The sequence below is a fragment of the Heterodontus francisci genome, chromosome 34, assembly GCF_036365525.1.
Source record: "Heterodontus francisci isolate sHetFra1 chromosome 34, sHetFra1.hap1, whole genome shotgun sequence".
Lineage (NCBI taxonomy): Eukaryota > Metazoa > Chordata > Chondrichthyes > Heterodontiformes > Heterodontidae > Heterodontus > Heterodontus francisci.
Genome location: NC_090404.1, coordinates 5,769,437 through 5,792,448, shown reverse-complemented (window position 1 = coordinate 5,792,448; position 23,012 = coordinate 5,769,437). Strand labels below are relative to the sequence as shown.

Here is a 23,012-nt window from a genome sequence, read left to right as displayed (position 1 = left end):
AGGGCAACTAAGATTAGAGAAATTAATGTGTGGCTCAAAGACTGGGGCGGTAGAGGTGGGTTCCGGTTCGTGGGGCACTGGCATCAGTACTGGGGAAAGTGGTGGCTGTACCGTTGGGACCGTCTACACCTGAACTGTGCTGGGGCCAGTAGGTACCAACTAGGAAAGTAGTTAAACTGAATAGTGGGGACAAGGGATCAAATTTGGGAAGATATGGTAAATCAAGGAGTAGCGACAAAGCAAGAGAGAAAGGTATTAATATGGGAAATAATAAACAGACTGTGACAGTAAGGGGCAGAGCATACAAATCTAAGAGTAAATCAACAGATAGGACTAGAGTCACAAAAGTAATAAAAGGACAAAACTAAAGGCTTTATATCTGAATGCACGTAGCATGCAAAACAAAACTGATGAACTGAGAGCACAAACAGAAATAAATAAGTACAATTTGATAGCCATTACAGACTCATGGCTGCAAGATGACATAGATTGGGACCTGAATATTGAAGGGTACATGGCAATTAGGAAGGACAGTAAGCTAGGAAAAGGTGGAGTGGTAGCTCTGTTAATTAATGATGATATTAGCATAATAGAGGGGGTTGACCTAAGTTCAGGAGATCAGGATGTGGAAGCAGTTTGGGTAAAGATGAGAAATCATAAAGGTAAGAAGTCACTTGTGGGAGTGGTGTACAGGCCATCTAACGTTAACCACACAGTAGGATGGGGTATAAAGGAAGAAATAACAGCAGCTTGTCAGAAAGATACAGCGATAATTATGGGGGATTTTAACCTACATATAGAGTGAAAAAAATCAGATGGGCAGAGGTAAACGAGATAAGGAGTACATAGAATGTTTTCGGGACAATTTCTTGGAACAATACATTCCGGAGCCAACCAGAGAGCAGGCTATCCAAGACCTGGCAATCTGCAACGAGATAGGATTAATTAATGACCTCATAGTTAAGGCACCCCCTAGGTAGCAGCGATCATAATATGATTGAATTTTACATTCAGTTTGAGGGAGAGAAGAGTGGGTCCAAGACTAGTATTTTCAACTTAAATAAGGGCAATTATGAGGGCATGAAAGCAGAGCTAGCTAAACTGAACTGGCAAATTAGCTTAAGGGATAGGTCAATAGAGATGCAGTGGCAGACATTTAAGGAGATATTTCAGAATACACAGAAAAGATACATTTCACTGAGAAAGAAAAATTCCAAGGTCGGACCCGTCATCCGTGGTTAATTAAAACAGTTAAAGATAGTATCAAACTTAAAGAGCCTATAATCACACAAAGATGGGAGGCATGTCAGAAGATTGAACAGAATATAAAAAACAGCAAATAATGACTAAAAGATTGATAAGGAAGTTAAAATTAGAGTACGAGAGAAAACTAGCTAGAAATATAAAGTAAGAGTTTCTATAGATACTTTAAAAAGAAAAGAGTTAACAAAATGAGCGTTGCTCTGATAGGAAGTGAGTCTGGGGAATTAATAATTGATAATAAGGAGATAGCAGGTGAATTGAACAGATATTTTGCATCGGTCTTCACTATTAAGGATACAAGAAACATCCCAGTATTATCTGTAAATCAGGAAATGGAAGGGAGGAACTCAAGAAAATTACAATCACCAGGGAAGTCATACTAAACAAATTGTTGGAGCTGCGGGCTGACAAGTCCCTGGGTCCTGAAGGACTTCATCCTCGGGTGTTAAAAGAAGTGGCTAGCGAGATAGTTGATGCATTAATTTTAATTTTCCAAAATTCCCTAGAAGGTTGCGTTAGATTGGAAAATAGCGAATGCAACTCCTTTATTCAAAAAGGGAAGGAGCCAGAAAGCAAGAAACTAGAGGCCAGTTAGCTTAACATCTGTTTTAGGGAAAATGTTAGAAGTTATTAAAAGATGTTATAGCAGGGCATTTAGAAAAATTCAAGGTAATTAGGCAGAGTCAACATGGCTTTGTGAAAGGGAAATCATGTTCAACCAATTTATTGAAATTCTTTGAGGGAGTTACATGTGCTGTGGATCAAGGGGGACCGGTGGATGTATTGTACTTAGATTTCCAGAAGGCATTTGATAAGGTGCCACATCAAAGGTTATTGCAAAAAATTAAAGCTCATGGTGTAGGGGATAACATATTGGCATGAACAGAACATTGGCTAGCTAACAGGAAACAGAGAGTAGGCATAAATGGGTCATTTTCTGTTTGGCAAAATGTAACGAGTGGTGTGCCACAGGGATCTGTGCTGGGTCCTCAACTTTTTACAATTTATATAAATGACTTAGATGAAGGGACCGAAGGTATGATTGCTAAATTTGCTGATGACACAAAGATAGGTAGGAAAGTAACTTGTGAAGCGGACATAAGGAGGCTACAAAGGGATATAGATAGGTTAAGTGAGTGAGCAAAGACCTGGCAAATAGAGTATAATGTGGGAATGTGTGAAATTATCCACTTTGGCAGGAAGAATAAAAAAGAAGCATATTATCTAAATGGTGAGAGATTACACAGCTCTGAGATGCAGAGGTATCTGGATGTCCTAGTGCGTGAATCGCAAAAAGGTGAGTATGCAGGTACAGCAAGTAATTAGGAAAGCTGATAGAATGTTGTTGGTTATCGCGAGGGGAATTTAATACAAAAGAAGGGGGTTATTCTTCAGCTATACAGGTTATTGGTGAGACCATATCTGGAGTACTGTGTACAGTATTGGTCTCCTTATTTAAGGAAGGATGTAAATGTGTTGGAGGCAGTACAGAGAATGTTTACTAGACTAATACCTGGAATGGGTGGGCTGTCTTACAAGGAAAGATTGGACAGGTTAGGTTTGTATCCGCTGGAATTTAGAAGAGTAAGAGGTGACTTGATTGAAACATATAAGATCCTGAGGGGTCTTGACAGGGTGGATGTGGAAAGGATGTTTCCCCTTGTGGAAGAATCTAGAACCAGGGGGTCACTGTTTGGCGGCACAGTGGCGCAGTGGTTAGCACCACAGCCTCACAGCTCTAGGGATCCGGTTTCAATTCTGGGTACTGCCTGTGTGGGTTTTCGCCGGGTGCTCTGGTTTCCTCCCACATCCAAAGACTTGCAGGTGATAGGTAAATTGGCCGTTGTAAATTGTCCCTAGTGTAGGGAGGTGATAGGGAATAAGGAATTACTGTAGGGTTAGTATAAATGGGTGGTTGTTGGTCGGCACAGACTCGGTGGGCCGAAGGGCCTGTTTCAGTGCTGTATTTCAAAATAAAATAAATAAAAAATTTAAGACAGAGATGAGGAGAAATTTCTTCTCAGAGGGTTGTGAGGCTTTGGAATTCTCTTTCTCAAAAGGCAGCGGAATGCAGAGTCTTTGAATATTTTTAAGGCAGAGGCAGATAGATTCTTGATAAGCAAGGGGGTGGAAGATTATCAGGGGTAGGTGGAAATGTGGAGTAATCAGTTCAGCCATGAACTTATTGAATGGAGGAGCCGGCTCGAAGGGCCGAGTGGCCTACTCCTGCTCCTATTTCGTATGTTCGTACCGATGTATCTATCCACGCAACTGATGTTCCTCATATTGGAACCATTCTTGTGAATCTTTTCTGCGCTCTCCCTACTGTTTTCACATATTTCCAAAAGTGTAGCACCAGAACTGGACATAATGCTGCAGTTAAGACCTAAACAGTATTTTTTACAATTTAAAATAACTTGAGTATTGCTTAAAATAAAGACATGTTGTCGAAGATTTTCGTATTGGACAATCACAAGAACCAGGAGAATTACAAATACAAGGGAAAACAGCAACTTATACTGCATGAGAAGAGAGTGCTGATTGGTTGGCAAGTGAACTCTGATTGGTGGAGGTGTTGCCATGGCGAATGCACCAGTCCTGCTTGCAAAACTCAAAACACACAGTGTCCGACATTAGATGTGATTCAGCGATTGGACAACATTTGCTAAATAATCCACAGTGTGCTAAGAATTACACTGACAAACAATTTAAGATTGTCAGTAGGGCTCGCAGTGTGGTGCATTTGCGCTTACTGAGGGCGACATGTATTAATACACAGGGCCCTGTTCTTTGCAGACAGAAAGAACATGTACAAACATTGCGCCTGTTTCAGCAGAACAAAGTAAGTGACAGCCATTCGCTGGTTCATTCCTCAGGGCAATGCCTTAACCAATCAGAGTCAAGCTGCCTGACGTAAATGTTAAATAAAGCTTAGCAGTTAACAGTCAGTCACCGTAAACTGGTGCATTCGCCATGGCAATGCCTCTACCAGTCAGCAAGGGCTACATATAGAGTAAAGCTCCCTCTACACTGTCACGTCAAACACTCCCACGGCAAGTACACCACGGATTAGATACAAACATGGGACTGGAAGGTTCTTATTCTGGCTTTGAGACCTACACCAGTTGGTTGTAAATCGGATAACGTTCCCTATTTTATATTGGGGCCTGGGACTACGCTCAGTGTGTGTGAAGCCCGCGTTGCCCCAGGGTTTATTAACCCACTCCCTGCAGCCTCCTCTATCCTGTTCATTCCATTTCTCACACTTTTGCTATCACCCCTTTCCCCCTCTCCCAGAACCACTATAGGGTTCCCCTTGTCCTCACTATTCACCCTACCAACATCCACATTCAACACATCATCCTCCATCATTTCCCTCACCTCCTGTGTGCTACCACCAGACACATCTTCCCCTCCGCTTTCAGCATTCTGGTGGGATCGTTCCCTCCACGATACCCTGTTCCAAACCTCTATCACATCCAGCACAAAGGGTAGAGACAAGGCAAGAGAGAAACGTATTAATATGGGAAAAGATAAACAGACCGTGACAGGAAGGGACAGTGAGTACAAATCTAACAGTAAATCAGCAGATAAGGCTAGAGGTTACAAAAATAATAAAAGGACAAAACTAAAGGCTCTGAATCTGAATGCAAGTAGAATTCGAAACAAATCAGATGAACTGATGGTGCAAATAGAAATAAATAAGTACGATCTGATAGCCATTACAGACATGGCTGCAGGAAACACCCTTCTTTATCTGGAGATCAAATGTCTCTTGTATAATTGTACCAGCAGTTAACAAGCTCCTGTGAACTCCTCCACATGCCATTTTAATGTAGGCTTTGACCAAGTTATTTGAACTGGGCTTATTTTAAATGAGTTAATGCCTGCCTTAAAGTGGTAGACTCAGGGCGGTCGCACAAACACATCAAATCTTCATAAAATAATTACCAGTCATTTTCAGACTGGAAACTTAAACCTGAAATTTCACTTGCAGTCAGGAACAGATCACAGTTTTACTCCAATCTCTGATTTGACATCACGTTTCCAGCATTCACCGTTGTTCTTCCTGACTCTAAGCACAGTTGTAAAGGAGCCTTCTGTTCTGTGCCTAGGAGCTCTGAACCATGGAAGAGAGCAGCTGGGACACATTTCATACGCACCTCAGGATTAACCCACAAGGGGACTTTGGTGTCAGTGAAGAGAGAGGAGAAAGACCCAAGTGCCATTTGTCCCTCTTTGTATGACCCTGAAGGACTATGTCCAGGCTGAAGTTCTGTTCCTGCCGTATGATCCTCCCCCCAGATTGTACTTTCTGAGCTCCAGCCGGGTGATGTTAAACACTCGGGTGGGAAGGACAAAAAATCTACAAAACTGTGTTTCAAATCTATCCAGAATATTAAACTCTAGCCCAGGTAGAGGGGTTATTAACATCAGGAGAAACAAACCCCAACTGTCAGAACAGAAACATAGAAAACTCGCGACAAATGAGGCCATTCGGCCCATCATTTCTGTGCTGGCTAAAAAAGAACTATCCAGCCTATTTCCACTTTCCATAACTTGCTCCATATCCCTGCAGGTTTTATTCGTTCGTGGGACGTGGGTGCTGCTGGCTAGTCCAGCATTTATTGCCCATCCCCAATTGCCCTCGAGAAGCTGGTGGTGAGCTGCTTTCTTGAACCACTGCAGTCCTTGGGGTGTAGGTAGACCCACAGTGCTGTTAGGAAGGGAGTTCCAGGATTTTGACCCAGCGGCAGTGAAGGAACAGCGATGTAGTCCCAAGTCAGGATGGTGTGTGACTTGGAGGGGAACTTGCAGATGGTGGTGTTCCCGTGCATCTGATGTCCTTGTCCTTCTAGATGATAGAGGTTGCGGGTTTGGAAGGTGCTGTCTAAGGAGCCTTGGTGAGTTGCTGCAGTGCATCTTGTAAATGGTACACACTGCTGCCACAGTGCGTCGGTGGTGGAGGGAATGAATGTTTGTGGATGGGGTGCCAATCAAGTGGGCTGCTTTGTCTTGGGGGGGAGTCAGTGGCATAGTGGTAATGTTACTGGACTAGTAATATAGAGGCCCAGGCTAGTGCTCTGGGGACTGGGATCGCATCCCACCACAGCACATGGTGAAATTTGAATTCAATTCATCAATATGCAATTAAAAAGCTAGTCTAATGGTGACCATGAAATCATTGCCGATTGTTGTTAAAAACCCATCTGGTTCACTAATGTTCTTTAGGGAAGTAAATCTACCCTCCTTACCTGGTTTGGCCTACATGTGATTCCAGACCCACAGCAAAGTGGTCGACTCTGAAATGGCCTAGCAAGCCACTCAGTTCAAGGGCAATTAGGGATGGGCATTAAATGCTGGCCTGGCCAGTGATGGCTGCGTCCCATGAATGAATTAAAAAAAAATACAGGATGGTGTTGAGCTTCTTGAGTGTTGTTGGAGCTGCACCCATCCAGGCAAGTGGAGAGTGTTCCATCACACTCCTGACCTGTACCTTGTAGATTGTGGACAGGCTTTGGGGAGTCAGAATGTACCTGGGCTATTTTCCACATTGCCAGGTAGATGCCAGTGTTGTAGCTTTACTGGAACAGCTTGGCTAGAGGTGCAAGTTCTGGAGCACAGGTTTTCTTTATTATCAACCATAGGACCCATTGTTGTTATCACCTGCAAACTTCTTGATCAAAGCCCCTATATTTAAGTCTAAATCACTGATATACAACCACAAATGTAAGGGGCCTAGTGCTGAGCCCTCTGGAAACCCAACTGGAAACAGGTTTCTGGTCAGGATTCAATTCCAGCAATAGCAGCAGAATCCAAACCCTGCAGTCACTTCTGAACTTGCTGGTGTCTCAGCAGATTGGATGATCAATTAAATTGCTTTCGACAAATGGAGCAGGTGAACGGCCTCTCCCCGGTGTGAATGGACTGGTGTCTCAGTAGGAGGGATGAATTAGTCAATCCCTTCTCACACACAGAGCAAGTGAAGAGCCTCTCCCCAGTGTGAATTTGCTGGTGTGTCAGCAGGTTGGATGCTTGATAAAATCCCTTTCCACAGACAGAACAGGTGAATGGCCTCTCCCCAGTGTGACTGCGTCGATGAGTTTCTAGCAGTGATGAGCAACTGAATCCCTTTCCACAGTCCCCACATTTCCATGGTTTCTCCGTGGTGCGAGTTTTCTTGTGTCTCTCCAGGTTGGATGATCAACTGAAGCCTTGTCCACACATTGAACACGCGTACAGTTTCTCCACGCTGTGAATGGTGTGATTTTTTTTCAGGCTGTGTAACTGGTTAAAGCTCTTTCCACAGTCAGTGCACTGGAACACTCTCACTCGGGTGTGTGTGTGTCTCAGTGATTTTCCAGTCACACTGATGTTTGAAATCTTTTCCCACAGACAGAACAGACAAATATTTACCCTTCCACGTTCAAAGGCCGATCATATTCAGATCGTAATGTGAACTTTGGTTTGGGTTTGAGTCTGCAAATCCTCCCCTTCTAATCCCTGTAAAAAGGGGTTTACAAAAGCTATCACTGTCAGTAGAGGATAGAAAATCAGAGCAGACAATTCTAGTCACTGTGGAACACACTGTGAACACACTGGTGTGTCAGACGTTTTGATGAATTAGTGAATCTCTTCTCACAAACAGAGCAGGTGAATGCCTTCTCCCCAGTGTGAACTCGTTGGTGTCTCAACAGAGTAGTTGACTGAGTGAATCCCCTTCCACACGAAAAGCAGGTGAACGGCTTCTCCCCGTGTGACTGCGTTGATGAATTTCCAGCAGGGATGGGTAATTGACTCCCTTCCCACAGTCCCTGCATTTACATGGTTTCTCTGTGGTTCTGGTGTCCTTGTGACTCTCCAGGTTGGATGATCAGTTCAAGTCAGACACAGAATACATGTACTTTCCCCCCACCCCCCACTGTGAACTCGGATGGTGGCCTGAACCCAATCCCACAGTCAGCGTGAACTCGCTGGTGTGTGAACAGGTTGGATGAAGTAATGAATCCCTTTCCACACAAGGAGCAGTTGAACGGCTTCTCCCCTGTGTGAACTCGCTGGTGTGTCTGGAGGTTGGATAACCGAGTGAATCCCTTCCCACACACAGAGCAGTTGAACGGCCTCTCCCCAGTGTGAAGCTGCTGGTGTTGCAGCACGGCAAACAATCGCCTGAAACTCTTTCCACAGTGAGAGCAGCTGAACGGTGTGGAACGCTGGTGCTCCCTCAGTGAATGTGCACTTTTGTTGCAGCTTAGGCATTTAAAAACTCTTTCTTCAGTATGAACTCATTGGTGTGTATGGAGGCTGGATGACCAGTGAATCTCTTCCCACAGTCCGAGCAGGTGAACGGCCTCTCTCCAGTGTGAGTGCGTCGATGAATTTCCAGCTCAGACGGACAATGGAATCCCTTCCCACATTCACACGGTTTCTCCCTGGTGTGGCTGCTCTTATGTCTCGACAGGCCAGTTGATTGAAGCCTTGTCCACAAACAGAACACGTGTGCGGTTTCTCCCCGCTGTGAGCAGTGCTTTTTGCTTCCATGTTCAAAGCCCGATAAACTGAGTGACTCTTTCAGATCTTGATATGATGGGAGGCTTGAGGTTCGCATCTACCAACAAAAATACAAAGACAGTTTGTGAAACTGAGCTGAAGCAATCTGGTATTTTGTGGGGGCTGTACTCAGAAAAAGTGACCATCAAAGCTACCAGATTGTCGTAAAAACCCAACTGGTTCACCCATGTCCTTCAGGAAAGGGAACCTGGCACCCGGTCTGGGCCTACACAAGGCACCAGCCTCTATGGGAGGAGAGAGAGAGGGAGGGGGAGAGGAACTTTCTACATCTGCAACTCAGCCAGAACTCTGACAGAAACTTCCAGACCTGCAACTTCCACAAGATAAAATAATAAGGGAAACAAGAGAACACCACCACCTCCAAGTTCCCCGAAATGACATACTGACTTGGACACATATAGCCATTCCTTCATCATAGCTGGGTGAATATCATGTAAATCGTTACCTAACAGCATTGTGGATGCACCTTCACTACAAGATCTGCAGCGGATCAAGAAGGCGGACCAACATCACCTTCTCAAGGGGCAAACTGGGAATTGACAACATATGCTGGGCTGCTCGTGACTCCCAGATCCCAAGAATGAATTTTAAAAAGCTGTATATGTAAAATGGATTAAAAGCCCCTGCAGAAATACTTATTAAAACAGTACTCTATTACATTGTACTGACAGTATCTGCTCAGCAACCTAATCTCCCCTAGAATCTACCTGCCTTGACAGTCTCACTTTGGAAATTGTTGGGCCGGACTGGGTTCGAAAATACCCAGGGTTAAACCCAGCTGCTTCTCCTCCATCTCCACTCCAGCATAAACTAATGCAGCAGAAAAGATCTACACAGGAGGCCAGGGACTGACTTCCATATCCAACACCCAACCTGATACAAACCAGCTCTTAATTGGTCTGTCTGTGTTTCCAGACTCTGTTCTGTGAGCAATGCCTGCAATAAAAGAAAAGCAAAATACTACGGATGCTGGAAATCTGAAATAAGAAAAAATGCTGGAAATACTCAGCAGGTCAGGCAGCATCTGTGGAGCGAGAAACAGAGTTAGTGTTTCAGGGTGAGCAGAATGAATTACAGGGAATAAAAATGGTGCAGAATTTCATGGTCAGTAGAAGCTCAGAAGTGGAAGAAAAATGGACAATAGTGCAGGAAAAGCAATTCCTGACCATGAAAGATACTGTGGGAAGATAAAACTGATAATCCGGCAGCGCATGGTCAGGAGGCTGGGCAGTGGTGGAAACTTAATTTAGTCATGGTCAGCGGAAATAACAGCAAAATATCAAACATGGGTGAAATACAGCCATGACGAGAGGGCGGAGGTTAGACAATGGCAGAGAGGCGATCAGAGAGGGCAAAGGTGAAACATAACAATGGATGGACATGGATTCAGATCCATAGCAAAAGAGCACATCAGCCACAGAGCCATGGAACCTCTCACAGATAACACAGTGTGATATCAAGAAACAGCTAAAGGCACTGGATACTGCAAAGACCGTGGGTCCTGACAATATCCCGGCTGTAGTACTGAAGACATGTGCTGCAGAACTAGCCGCGTCCCTAGCCAAGCTGTTCCTGTCCAGCAACAACACTGGCATCTACCTGACAATGTGGAAGATTGCCCAGATATGTCCCATCCACAAAAAGCAGGACACATCCAATCCAGCCAATTAACGCCCCATCAGTCTATTCTTCATCATCAGTAAAGTGATGGAAGGTGTTGTTGACAGTGCTATTAAGCACCACTTAAACAGCAATAAGCTGCTCACCAATGCTCAGTTTGGGTTCCGCCAGGGCCACTCGGCTCTAGGCCTTAATCCAGACATGGGCAAAAGAGCTGAAATCAGAGGCGAGGTGAGAGTGATTGCCCTGGATATCAAGGCAGCATTTGACTGAGTATGGCCTGAGCCAAACTGGAGTCAATGGGAATCAGAGGGAAAACTCTCCACTGGTTGGAGTTGTAACTAGCACAAAGGAAGGTGGTTGTGGTTATTGGAGGCCAATCATCTTAGCCCCAGGACATTCTGCAGGAGTTCCTCAAGGTAGAGTTCCTGGACCCAACCATCTTCAGCTGCTTCATCAATGATATTCTCTCCATCATAAATTCAGAAGTGGGGATGTTCACTGATAATTGTACGATGCATGCTCAGTACCATTCACAACTCCTCAGATACTGAAGCAGTCCGTATCCATATACAGCAAGATCAGGACAAAATTCAGGTTTGGGCTGAAAAGTAGCAAGTCACACTCATGCCACACAAGTGCCAGGCAATGAGAACTTCAATAAGAGAGAATCTAACCATCTACCCTTGACATTCAACAGTATTAGCATTGCTGAATCCCCCATTATCAATATCCTCGAGGTTAACATTTACCAGAAACTGAACTGGACCAGCCACGTGAATACTGTGGCTAAAAGAGCAGGTTAGATGCTGGGAATCTGTAGTGAGTAACCCATCTCCTGACTCGCCAAAGCCTGTCCACCATCTACAAGGCATAAGTCAGGAGTGTGATGGAATACTTTCCACTTGCCTGGTTGGGTGCAGCTCCAACAACACTCAGGAAGCTTGACACCATCCAGGAGAAAGTAGCCCACTTGATCAACACCCCATCTACCACCTTCAACACTCACTCGCTTCACCACTGGCGGGCAGTGGCTGCAGTGCGTACCATCTACAAGATGCACTGTAGCAACTCACCAAGGTTCCTTCAACACCACCTTCCAAACCTGCGATCTCTACCATCTAGAAGGACAAGGGCTGCTGATGTATGGGAACGTCAACACCTGCAAAGTTCCCTCCAAGTCACACACCATCCTGCCTTGGAACTACATCGCCGTTCCTTCACTGTCTCTGGGTCAAAATCCTGAACTCCCTTCCTAACAGCACTGTAGGTGTACCTACACCCCAAGGACTGCAGCAGTTCAAGAAGAGGGCTCACCACCACCTTCTTCAGGGCAATTAGGGATTGGCAATAAATGCTGGCCTAGCCAGTGATGCCCATATACTGCAGCTCCTCCTGGAGCTGCAGCTGGAAAGATCTCAGAAACCCTGGAGGCAGAGATTTCAAAAATCACGTCACTGAGGAAATACCCAGCGAGTGGGATGACGTCACCAAGCAATGCCACAGCATGAAGACGTCACGGCTCACATAGACCAACTGCGACTGCGCAAAATAGTCCTGGCAACCGAGATTCTGGGCCTGGGAAAGCGACGCACGCGCGAGCGGGTCCTGTCAATCATTATCGCTCTGGTCACGGACTCAAGCCCCGCCTACTCAGTGACGTCACCAATATGGCCGCACATCCGCTCTGCTCCCCGCTCTATCTGAACCCGTTCCCGAGGGGGAAAAAAAGCCCTGGACCTGCAAACGCGGGACACTTCGAGGCTCTTATTTGGGCCTTGCGGCCTACACCAGGTGTTTCTGAAACCTCTCCGCTCACTCACCGGCTCCATTCCTCCCCTGCGCCCCGTCGATTCTCACCCGCTGTAAAAGCGTCTCCAGCACTTTCACAACTGTGATAGAAATGACTCTGCGCATGCTCCAGATACAGACCAGCCCCGCGCCTGCGCACTGGGCTTCTCTGGTGTGAATAAGATCCAACAGTAAATTAAACCAAGAAATGCTGCGTCTGTGGAGAGAGAAACAGAGTTAACGTTTCAGGTTAGTGACCCTTCATCAGAACTGGCAGATATTAGAAATTAAAAAGGTTTTAAGCAAATAAAGCGGGGGATGGGGCAAGAGATAACAAAAGAGAAGGTCACAGAGAATAACTGACCAGAAGGTCAAGGAGCAAAGACAAACAATTTGTTAATGGTGTGCTGAAAGACGAAGCGTTAGTACAGAGAGGGTGTGAATAGACTGTAAAGCACAAAACACTCCAAGCACAAACATTAAAAAAAACAGAAACAGTGGGCAGGTACAGTAGAAACAAACTAAAAAAACTACAATAAAATAACCAAAGAAAAAAATAACTAAACATAAATAGGGGGCCCATCATGCTCTGAAATTATTGAACTCAGTGTTCAGTCCGGCAGGCTGTAGTGTGCCTAATCGGTAAGTGAGATGCTGTTCCTCGAGCTTGCGTTGATGTTCGCTGGAACACTGCAGCAATCCCAGGACAGAGATGTGAGCGTGAGAGCAAGGTGGGGGGGGGGGGTTGAAATGGCAAGTAACCGGAAGCTCGGGATCATGCTTACGAACTGAGCGGAGGTGTTCTGTAAAGCGGTCACCCAATCTGCATTTGGTCTCCCTAATGTAGAGGAGACCACATTGTGAGCAGTGAATACAGTATACTAAATTGAAAGAAGTGCAAGTAAATCGCAGCTTCACCTGAAAGGAGTGTTTGGGGCCTTGGAAAGTGAGGAGAGAGGAGGTAAATAGGCAGATATTATACCTTCTACAATTGCAGGGGAAGGTGCCGTGGGAAGGGGATGAGGTGGTGGGGGTAATGGAGGAGTGGACAAGGGTGTCGCGGAGGAAACGATCCCTTCGGAATGATGTCGGGAAAGGAGGGGAAGATGGGTTTGGTGGTGACATCACACTGGATATGGCGGAAGGGGCGGAGGATGATTCTTTGGATCTGGAGGCTGGTGGGGTGGAAAGTGAGGACAAGGGGAACCCTGTCGCAGTTCTGGGCGGGAGGGGAAGGGGTGAGAGTAGAGGTGCGGGAAATGGGCTGGACACAGTTGAGGGCCCTGTCAACCACAGTGGGGGGAATCCTCGGTTGAGGAAAAAGGAAGACATATCAGAAGCGCTGTCGTGGAAGGTAGCATCATCAGAGCAGATGCTTCGGCGATGGAGAAACTGGGAGAATGGAATGGAGTCCTTACAGGAGGCAGGGTGTGAAGAAGTGTAGTCGAGATAGCTGTGGGAGTCATAAGAACTGGGAGCAGGAGTAGGAAATTCAGCCCCTCGAGCCTGCTCCGCCATTCAATACGATCAGGGCTGATCTCATCTTGGCCTCAACTCCACTTTCCTGCCCGTTCTCCATAACCCTTCAACCCATTTCTAATAAAAAATTTGTCTATCTTCTCCTTAAATTTATTCGATGTTCCGGCATCCACCGCACTCTGGGCTAGTGAATTCCATAGATTCACAACCCTTTGAGAGAAGTAATTTCTCCTCATCTCTGTTTTAAATCTGCTACCCTTTATCCTAAAACTATGACCTCTCGTTCTAGATTTCCCCAAAGAGGAAACATCCTCTCTGTCTACTTTGTCAATCCCTTTAATCATCTTATATACCTCAATAAGATCTCCTCTCATTCTTCTAAACTCCAGAGAGTAAAGGCCTAAACTGCTCAATCTCTCTTCATAAGACAAATCCCCCATCGCTGGAATCAATCTAGTGAACCACCTCTGAACTGCCTCCAATGCAACTACATCCTTTCTCAAGTAAGAGAACCAAAACTGTATGCAACACTCCAGGTGCGGTCTCACCAAAGCCTTGTACAGTTGCAGCAACACTTCCCTACTTTTATACTCTATTCTTTGAGCAATAAATGCCAAAATTCCATTTGCCATAGCACCTGCTGTACCTGCAAACTAGTTTTCTGTGATGCATGCACAAGGACACCCAGATCCCTCTGCACCAAAGCACTCTGAAGTTTCTCTCCATTTAGATAATTTGCCTTTCTATTCTTCCGACCAAAATGGATAACCTCACACTTATCCACATTAAAGTCCATCTGCCAAATTTTGGCCCATTTATCTAATCTATCCATATCCATTTGTAGATTTCTTATTTCTTTATTGCAACTTACTGTCCCACCTATTTTAATGTCATCCGCAAATTTGGCTATAGTACCTTCTATCGATGCATCCAAGTTATTTATATGGATTGTTAATAGTTGGGGCCCGAGGACCGAACCCTGTGGCACCCCACTAGTTACATCTTGCCAACCAGAAAAGGACCCATTTATTCTGACTCTCTGTTTTCTGTTGGTTAGCCAATCCTCTATCCAAGCTAATAAATTGCCCGTAACCCCATGTGAACTTACCTTGTGTATTAACCTTTTGTATCAAATGCCTTCTGGAAGTCCAGATAAACTACATCTATAGGATCCCTATTATCCACTTTGCTTGTTACAGCTTCGAAGAACTCTAGCAAATTAACGAAACACAATTTACCCTTCATAAAACCATGCTGACTCTGATGGATTGAGTTTTGACTTTCGAAATGTCCTGTTATTACTTCCTTAATAATGGATTCTAACAATTTCCCAATGACAGATGTTAAACTAACTGGCCTATAGTTTCCTACTTTCTGCCTCCCTCCCTTTTTGAATAAGGGCGTTACACTAGCTTTTTTCCAATCCACTGGAACATTTCCCGTATCCAGAGAATTTTGGAATATTATAACCAATGGGTCCACTATCTCCAATACCACTTCCTTTAAGACCTAGGATGTAGGCCATCAGGCTCTGGGGACTTGTCTGCCTTAAACCCCAATAGATTGCTCAGTACTTTTTCCCTAGTGATGATGATTGTTCTATGTTCCTCCCTTTCTATAACCTCTGCCTTACCTGGTACTGTTGGGTTGGTACTAGTGTCCTCCACCATGAAAATTGAAGCAAAATACTGATTTAGTGTCTCTGCCATTTCTGTGTTCCCTTCTATTAACTCCCAAGTCTCATCCTCCAGTGGACCAACATTCACTTTAGCTACTCTCTTCCCTTTTATATACTTATTGAAGCATAGTGTCGGTGGGCTTGTAATGAATATTAGTAGACAGCCTATCCCCAGAGATGGAGACAGAGAAGTCGAGGAAGGGAAGGGAAGTGTCAGAGGTGGACCATGTGAAGGTGAGAGAAGGTTGGAAACTAGAAGCAAAATTGATAGTTTTCCAGTTCTGGGCGGGAGCAGGAAACGGCACCGATACAGTTATCCATGTACCAGAAAAGGAGTTGGGGGAAGGGGCTCCAACAGTAAATTTCCTGGTTCCTCATATCCATCCTGCTTGTTACATCCTCAAAGATCTCTAATAAATTTGTTAAACACGATTTTCCTGTTATAAAACCATATTGACTCCGCTTGATTGCATTGTGGTTTTCTAAATGTACTGCTACTACTTGCTTAGTAATGGATTCTAGCATTTTCCCTGTGACAGATGTGAGGCTAACTGATTTTAGTTGAGAGCTATGAACTATCTCCTTAAATGTCTGCCCCTGCTTCTCTACTCTCTAACCTTTTAACTTATTTTCCCCGTCCATTTTAGCCAGCTCTGTCTTTGTACGCTTGTAATTGTCTATTTCAGTTTACAACACTAGTTTCAGACCCAAACTTCTCACCCTCAAACTGAATGTGAAATTCTATCATGTTATGATCACTGTTGCCTGGAGGATCCTTTACTACGAGGCCATTTACTTATCCTGTCTCATTACACATTACCAGGCCTAAATTAGCCTGCTCCCGGGTTGGTTCCAAGAAACTGGCCCAATACACTCGATAAGGCTCCTCCAGGCTACCTGTGTCCAACCTGTATGAAGATTAAAAATTGCCCACAATTATTGCAGTACCTTTCCTACAATCCCCCATTATTTCTTGATTTATATACTGTCCTCGACTGTACCTACTGTTAAGGGCCTATAAACTACTCCCACCAGTGACTTCTTTCCTTTATTATTTCTTATCTCCACCCAAAGTGATTCTACATCTTGATCTTCTGAGCCAAGATCATTTCACATTACTGTGCTGATCTCATCTTTTATTAACAGATCTACTCCACCTCCTTTTCCTTTCTTCCTATCCTATCGAAATATCAAATACCCTTTGATATTTAGCTCAGAACCTTGGTCCCCTTGCAACCACATCTCTGAATTGGCTATCAGGTGACACACATTTATTTCTCCTGTGCTATCAATTCATCCATCTGGTCATGAATGCTGTGTGCATTCGGATAAAGTGCCTTTAATTTCATGTTTTTACTATTTTTCCGTACTCTGGCCTTATTTATTTGCTGGTCTGCTCTTATGCTGGTACACTCTGTCCCTTCCTGTCACTCTCTGGTTATCATTACCTGGATTGCTAACCTGCACTACTGCCTTGTCCTTTTTATTTGACTCTCTAAATTTCCCCTCACCTCAACTCTTCTCCCCACCACCCCCGCAACTATTTAGCTTAAACCCTCTCCACAGCCCTAGTTGTATGATTCGTCAGGACGCTAGTCTCAGCGGGGTTCAGGTGAAGGCCATCCCAGTAGTACAGCTCCTTCTGTTCCCAGTGCCCCATGAATCAAAATCCATTCCCCCACACCAATCTTTGAGCCACACATTCAACTGTCTGATCAGATTTACCCCAAGGCAATTTCCTTGTGGCTTAGGTATTCACAGAATTGTTACAGCACAGAAGGAGGCCATTCAGCCCATTGTGTCTGCACTGGCTCTTCTAATCAACATTTCACCTAGTGCGACTCCCCCACCTTCTCCCTGTATCCCTGCACATTCTTCCTTCTCATATAACAGTCTAATTCCCTTCTGAATTCTTCAATTGAACCTGCCTCCACTGAACTTTCAGGCAGTGCATTCCAGACCTTAACCACTCGCTGTGTGAAAAGTTTTTCCTCATGTCGCTTTTGCTGCTTTTACCAATTACTTTCAATCTGTGCCCTCTCGTTCTCAATCCTTTCACGAGTGGGAACAGTTTCTCTCTATCTACTCTGTCCAGACCCCTCATGATTTTGAATACCTCTATCAAATCTCCTCTCAGCCTTCTCTTCTCCAAGGAAAACAGTCCCAACTTCTCCAATCTATCTTCAAAAGTGAAGTCCTCATCCCTGGAACCATTCTCGTGAATCTTTTCTGCACCCTCTCTAACGCCTTCACATCCTTCCTCAAGTATGGTACCCATTCCACCAACTTGTCTATGGCCTTTCTATCCTCCTCATAGTTCACAATGCTTCCAGGTTTTGTATCATCTGCAAACTTTGCGATTGTGCCCTGTAAGCCGAGGTTTAGGATGTTAATGTATATCAGGAATAGCAAGGGTTCCAACATTGATCCCTGGGGAACAGCACTACAAACCTTTATCCACCCCTGAAAAACATCCATTAACCGCCACTCCTTGTTTTCTGTCACTCAGCCAATTCTGTATCTATGTTGCTACCGTCCCATTTATTCCATGAGCTATAACTTTGCTCACAAGCCTGTTGTGTGGCACTGTACCCAGGAACGAGCACTGCGGGGCGGGGAGACACAGGAACAAGCTCTGCGGGGCGCTGATACCTGGGAACTAGCACTGCAGGGTGGGGATACACAGGGATTTGCACTGTTAGACAGAGATATTCGGGACCTGGAACTATGAGGCGGGGCTACCCAGGAAGTAGCACTGCTGGACAAGTCTACACAGTGTTACGGTCACATGGTGTGGGTTGTGAGTGGTTCCCACTGTCCAGCTCACACCTGACTGCAGCAAGTGTTTTTGCTATTAGATTTTTACTTTTGTTTTATTTGGCAAATAATCAGACAGTGACTTGTAGGTTTACTTGTAGCTACAAAAATTGAAGATTAATTATTTATTGAACATCTGCCTTATCACAAAATTGTTGCAACTCCACCCACTCAGGCATTCACTCACACGCACAGACACACACAGAGACATATAGAGAGGAAAAGGAGCAAGTTGTTTGAAGTGAGGTCGGGTTTCGGGGTTCACTGTAAACCTGTTGAACTTCCTTGGAGGTCAATTTCCATTTACTTGCAGGTCTGAGGTGTTTGTCAGTTTCTCTGTTGGTTGAAAGTTCATTTGAAGACAGGGGATCACTTCCAATTCTCTGCTGCACATGTTGAAATGTAGAATTCACAGCAGGGTGCCTTCCTTTTTTGGCGATGGAATGTATTCTTCTGGCCTCGCCAGATAGTCGACAGTTTGAATATACAAAGGATGATCCAAGACAAAAGCATTTTTAATGGAGCAAGTAAAGAAAGAAAAGCTGAGAGACCTGTTCTGGATCAGTCATCTGTATCTGCTCTTGTTGGGAATGTGTTGCTTCACATTCAATCATCTCACTTCTGTCCCACACTGGAAATCTCAATCCTTCTCTTCCGTGGTCTTTTACAAACATTTCATTGATCAAACCACCACAAATCGCACAGGAAAAAAGTCTTCAATTTGATGTGAATAACGTTCAGGAGCAGTTCCCTAAATTCTCCCCCTGATCTAATGAATCAGATCATTCTCATGGGGATCCCTTTCGATGTGATCCCGCCACTCCCTGTCCCCCAGGAAGTGGCCGTTCCAATTCTATGACTCTGAGCGTTTTTATTTTGGGACAGGGGTTTAACTGGAAATTCGCTCTTTTAAAGTATCATCATTCAATGTACATTCGGTTGCACCGACAAACCTGTCTCACACTTGCAGTGCAGCGGAGGACAGGTTTCACTGGTAAACCAGCAATTGTGATATTAACAAAAGCCTGTGGAAGAAAGACTCAGTTTCAGCGCAGGGAGCGTGCCGGAGGAATCACAGAAGGTTTAAGGCACAGAAAGAGGCCACTTGGCCCATCATGTCTGTGCCAGCCAAAAAAGATGCACCTATTCTAATCGCACCTTCCAGCATTTGGTCCGTAGCCCTGCAGCTTACGGCACTTGAGGTGCATATCCGGACTCCTTTTGAATGAGTTGAGGGTTTCTGCCTCAACTACCCTTTCAGGCAGTGAGTTCCAGACCATCACCACCCCCTGGGTGAAAAGGTTTCTCCTCATCTCCCCTCTAATTTTTCTACCAATCACTTTAAATCTATGCCCCCTCATTACTGACCTCTCTGCTAAGGTGAATAGACTCTTCACCTCCACTCTATCCAGGCCCCTCAAACTAGAAATCCATTGGGATCTCCCTGTGCAGGGTTGAATCTTGCTGACTGCATTCCTGCTTATTTGTAAATTTGACTAGGTCTTTGCTGCGCAAGTCGTCCATTGTGTAGACGGACAATCTTCCACCTTCAAACCACTGCAGATTTCTCATTTCCATTTAGCTGCAAGCATCCATGACCTTCCAGTCAGAAATTGAACAATAATGAACCAAGTGGGCGACTCCCTTTCTTTCTGTCAGTCTGTCTGTCTTTCACCCTCCATGTGTCTCCATGTCATTCAGTCCCCTGAGGGGGTGAACACATTTTTACCATCTCAGCCTGCATTCCTATTATTTGTGTAGTTTCATATTCAAATATTATGGATGAAAATATCAGGATAAAAAGATACAAGAGGGGATGGACTTTTTCTGTATTGTCTTCAGTGGAGACTATTTAGTGACTCAGTGCCCGTATGCTGCAAAGCAGATGATGATTGAAATTGTCACTGAGCAACATTGAAACAGACTGAAATGAAAACAAACCCGTGTAGAGAGAAGCAAAGTTAACGTTTCAGGTCTGTGACCTTTCATCAGAACTGGCGAATATTAGAAAAGAATTAGGTTTTGAGCAAGTGAAAGGGAGGGGATGGGGGAGAGAACAAAGGGGAAGGTATTTGATAGGGCAGGAGAGATTAAATAACAAAGTTGTCCTGGGACAAAGGCAAAGCGTGTGTTAATGCTTGTGGTGAAAGACAAAGCATTAGTCCAAAGAGACTGTTAATAGCTAAATAATGAGCAGCTCTGACTACAAGAAAAGCAGGGACATGGTTAAAAAAATATGCTCTGAAGTTATTGAACTCAATGTTAAGTCCGCAAGGCAGGAGAGTGCCTTATCGAAAGATCAGGTGCTGCTTCTCGAGCTTGTGTTGATGTTCACTGGAACACTGCAGCAGGCCAAAGACAAATGTTGAAATTGGGGGGCGGGCGGGAGTGTTGAAATGGCAAGCAACTGGAAGCTCGGGGTTATGCTTTCGGACTGAGCGGAGGTGTTCAGCAAAGCAGTCACCCAAGCAGCTCATTATTACGCTATTAACAGTCTCTTTGGACAAATGTTTTGGTGTACCTTCATGTTAAAATACAACTTAGAAAATTAAAAGAGTAAAGACATATAAGAGGGCCGGTTAGACACCAAAATGTGTCTATTTTTCTTGAGGGATACTTTGCATCTGCTTAGTTAAAGAGGAGGTGTGTGAAATATTGAATGGGATAAACATAGTGAGGGTGGAAATATTAAGCCTTTTAACATCCTTGAAAGTGGATAAATCACCAGACCCTGATGAAAAGTATCCCAGTTTACTTAGAGAAGCAAGGGAAGAAATAACAGAGGCTCTGACTATCATTTTCATTCCCCTCTGGTGCTGGGGGACTGCTAATGTTGTTCTGTTGTTTAAAAAGGGAGAATGCTACAACCTACTTAATAATAGATTCCAGCATTTTCACGATGACAGATGTTAGACTAACTATCCTGTTGTTGCCTGCTTTCTGTCACCCTCCTTTCCTGAAATGAGGAGACACATAAGGTGCTGATACGCTGTTTCCCGGGTCTGGAGAGTCCAGAACTAGGGCAGAGTATCAGGATAACAGGAACATCATTTCAGTCTGAGATGAGGAGACATTTGTTCAGTCAGAGGGTTGTGAATCTTTGGAATTGTCTCCCCCACAGAGCTGTGGATGCTCAGTCGATGAGTATATTGAAGGCTGAGATGGAGAGATTTTTGGACTGTAAGGGAATCAGGCGCTTTAGGGATTGTGTGTGAAATTGTAGTTGATGTGGAGGATCAGTCATGATCTTATTAAATGTCAGAGCAGACTCGAGGGAGCTTATGGCCTAATCCTGCTGTTATTTTTATGTTTTTTGTTGAATGCCCAGGTCATGCAAATCAATGGTTATTTATGATTTTGTTCAAACCAGAGGAGAATGAAAATGATGGTCAGAGCCTCCGCTATTTCTTCCCTCGCTTCTCTTCTTGAATTGGAATGCAATTCATCTGGGCTTGGTGATTTATCCACTTACAAGGATGCTAAACGGCTTAAAATTTCCTCCCTTACTATGCTTATTCCATTCAATATTTAAAACTCCTCCTCTTTAACTACAATGTCTGCTTCATCCCTCACTTTTGTGCAAACTGATGCAAAGTACCTTACCCGCATTTTGTTCTCTAACCAGCCTTCTTATATGTGTTTACTCTTGTAAGTTTCTATGGAGTATTTTAACATAAAGCTGCACCAAGAAATTTTATATTCATGTAATCAGCATTATCCAGCAGTTGAGCACTAATGGGTAGAGCTATTTCACAAAACAGGTTACACAGGCTATTGGGTATCTATTAATTACAGTAGGGACCGGAGTCTGAGGTTATACATTGGTGAGATTAATTTAAGAGTAATTTTGTCAATATTTGATATACCAATAGCTTTGAAGAGTATGTCTATCATATATCTCAAGGTTTATGTGATTATGAGTGTATATGTGTATAAGTCATTCAAGGTAGCAGGACAAGTTGAGAGAATGGTTAATAAAGCATGCACCATCCTAGACTTTATCAATAGGGACATAGAGTACAAAAGCAAAGAAGTTATGTTAAACTTGTATAAAACGCTAGTTCAACCTCAACTTGAGTACTAGGCACCACGTTTTAGGGAGGATGTGAAGGCATGAGAGAGGGTGCAGAAAAGATTCACGAGAATGGTGCCAGGGATCAGGAACTTCAGTTACATAGATGGAATGGAAAAGTTGGGACTGTTTTCCCTGGAGTAGACAAGGTTAAGAGGAGATTTGATAGAGACGTTCAAAATCATATGAAGTCTGGACAGTCGATAGGGACAAAGTGTTCAGATTGGCGGAAGGATGGAGAACCAAAGGGCACAGCTTTAAGGTAATTGGCGGAAGAAGCAATGGCGACAATGAGTAAAAGCTTTTTCACACAGCGAGTGGTTAGGATCTGGAATGCACTGCCGGAGAGTGTGGTGGAGGCAGGTTCAATCGACCCATTGAAGAGAGAACTAGATTATTATCTGAAAAGGACAAATATGCTGTGCTACAAGGAGCTTGGCACAAGGTAAATTACTCCTTCAGAGAGTCAGCAAAGTCACGATGGGCTGAATGGCCTCCTGCTCTGCTGTAATCATTCTATGATTCTACCAACATTCAGAGCTTACACAATCTCATCCTCAATCAACAGAACAGACATTCTCGCGTCAATATAGAACTGCAGGTTTGGGCTATGATCTGTTTCCTTGTTCGTCTTTAGTTCAATACAGTTTCTGAATGGAATTAAATTTAAAATGAGGTCTGCAGACACGATGTTCGATTCACACATGAATGTTCATTCTG

At 44.3% G+C, this 23,012-nt stretch overlaps 2 protein-coding genes across 18 annotated transcripts in view; one reads left to right on the top strand and one right to left on the bottom strand.

Moving 5' to 3' along the window:
* Positions 1 to 12,324, bottom strand: part of LOC137348956 (zinc finger protein ZFP2-like) — a 33,239-nt gene extending 20,915 nt beyond the window's left edge. For 6 of the 17 annotated variants that reach the window (XR_010969154.1, XR_010969157.1, XR_010969153.1 and 3 more), the window contains exon 1: positions 4,645 to 8,500. The gene's annotated coding sequence lies outside the window, so the exon portion shown is untranslated. Of the gene's footprint in view, positions 1 to 4,644; positions 8,501 to 12,278 lie in introns of those variants that run through there. The other 11 variants (XR_010969161.1, XR_010969168.1, XR_010969167.1 and 8 more) reach the window with 9 other exon arrangements.
* Positions 1 to 23,012, top strand: part of LOC137348548 (zinc finger protein 91-like) — a 103,481-nt gene that overhangs the window by 55,925 nt on the left and 24,544 nt on the right. Inside the window, exons 11-18 of the mRNA XM_068013849.1 lie at positions 465 to 662; positions 3,703 to 3,807; positions 5,315 to 5,504; positions 8,129 to 8,252; positions 9,254 to 9,438; positions 9,751 to 9,847; positions 10,612 to 10,686; positions 11,962 to 12,111. Of these exons, the coding sequence (XP_067869950.1) occupies positions 465 to 662; positions 3,703 to 3,807; positions 5,315 to 5,504; positions 8,129 to 8,252; positions 9,254 to 9,438; positions 9,751 to 9,847; positions 10,612 to 10,686; positions 11,962 to 12,111 (1,124 nt within the window). The remainder of the gene's footprint in view (positions 1 to 464; positions 663 to 3,702; positions 3,808 to 5,314; positions 5,505 to 8,128; positions 8,253 to 9,253; positions 9,439 to 9,750; positions 9,848 to 10,611; positions 10,687 to 11,961; positions 12,112 to 23,012) is intronic.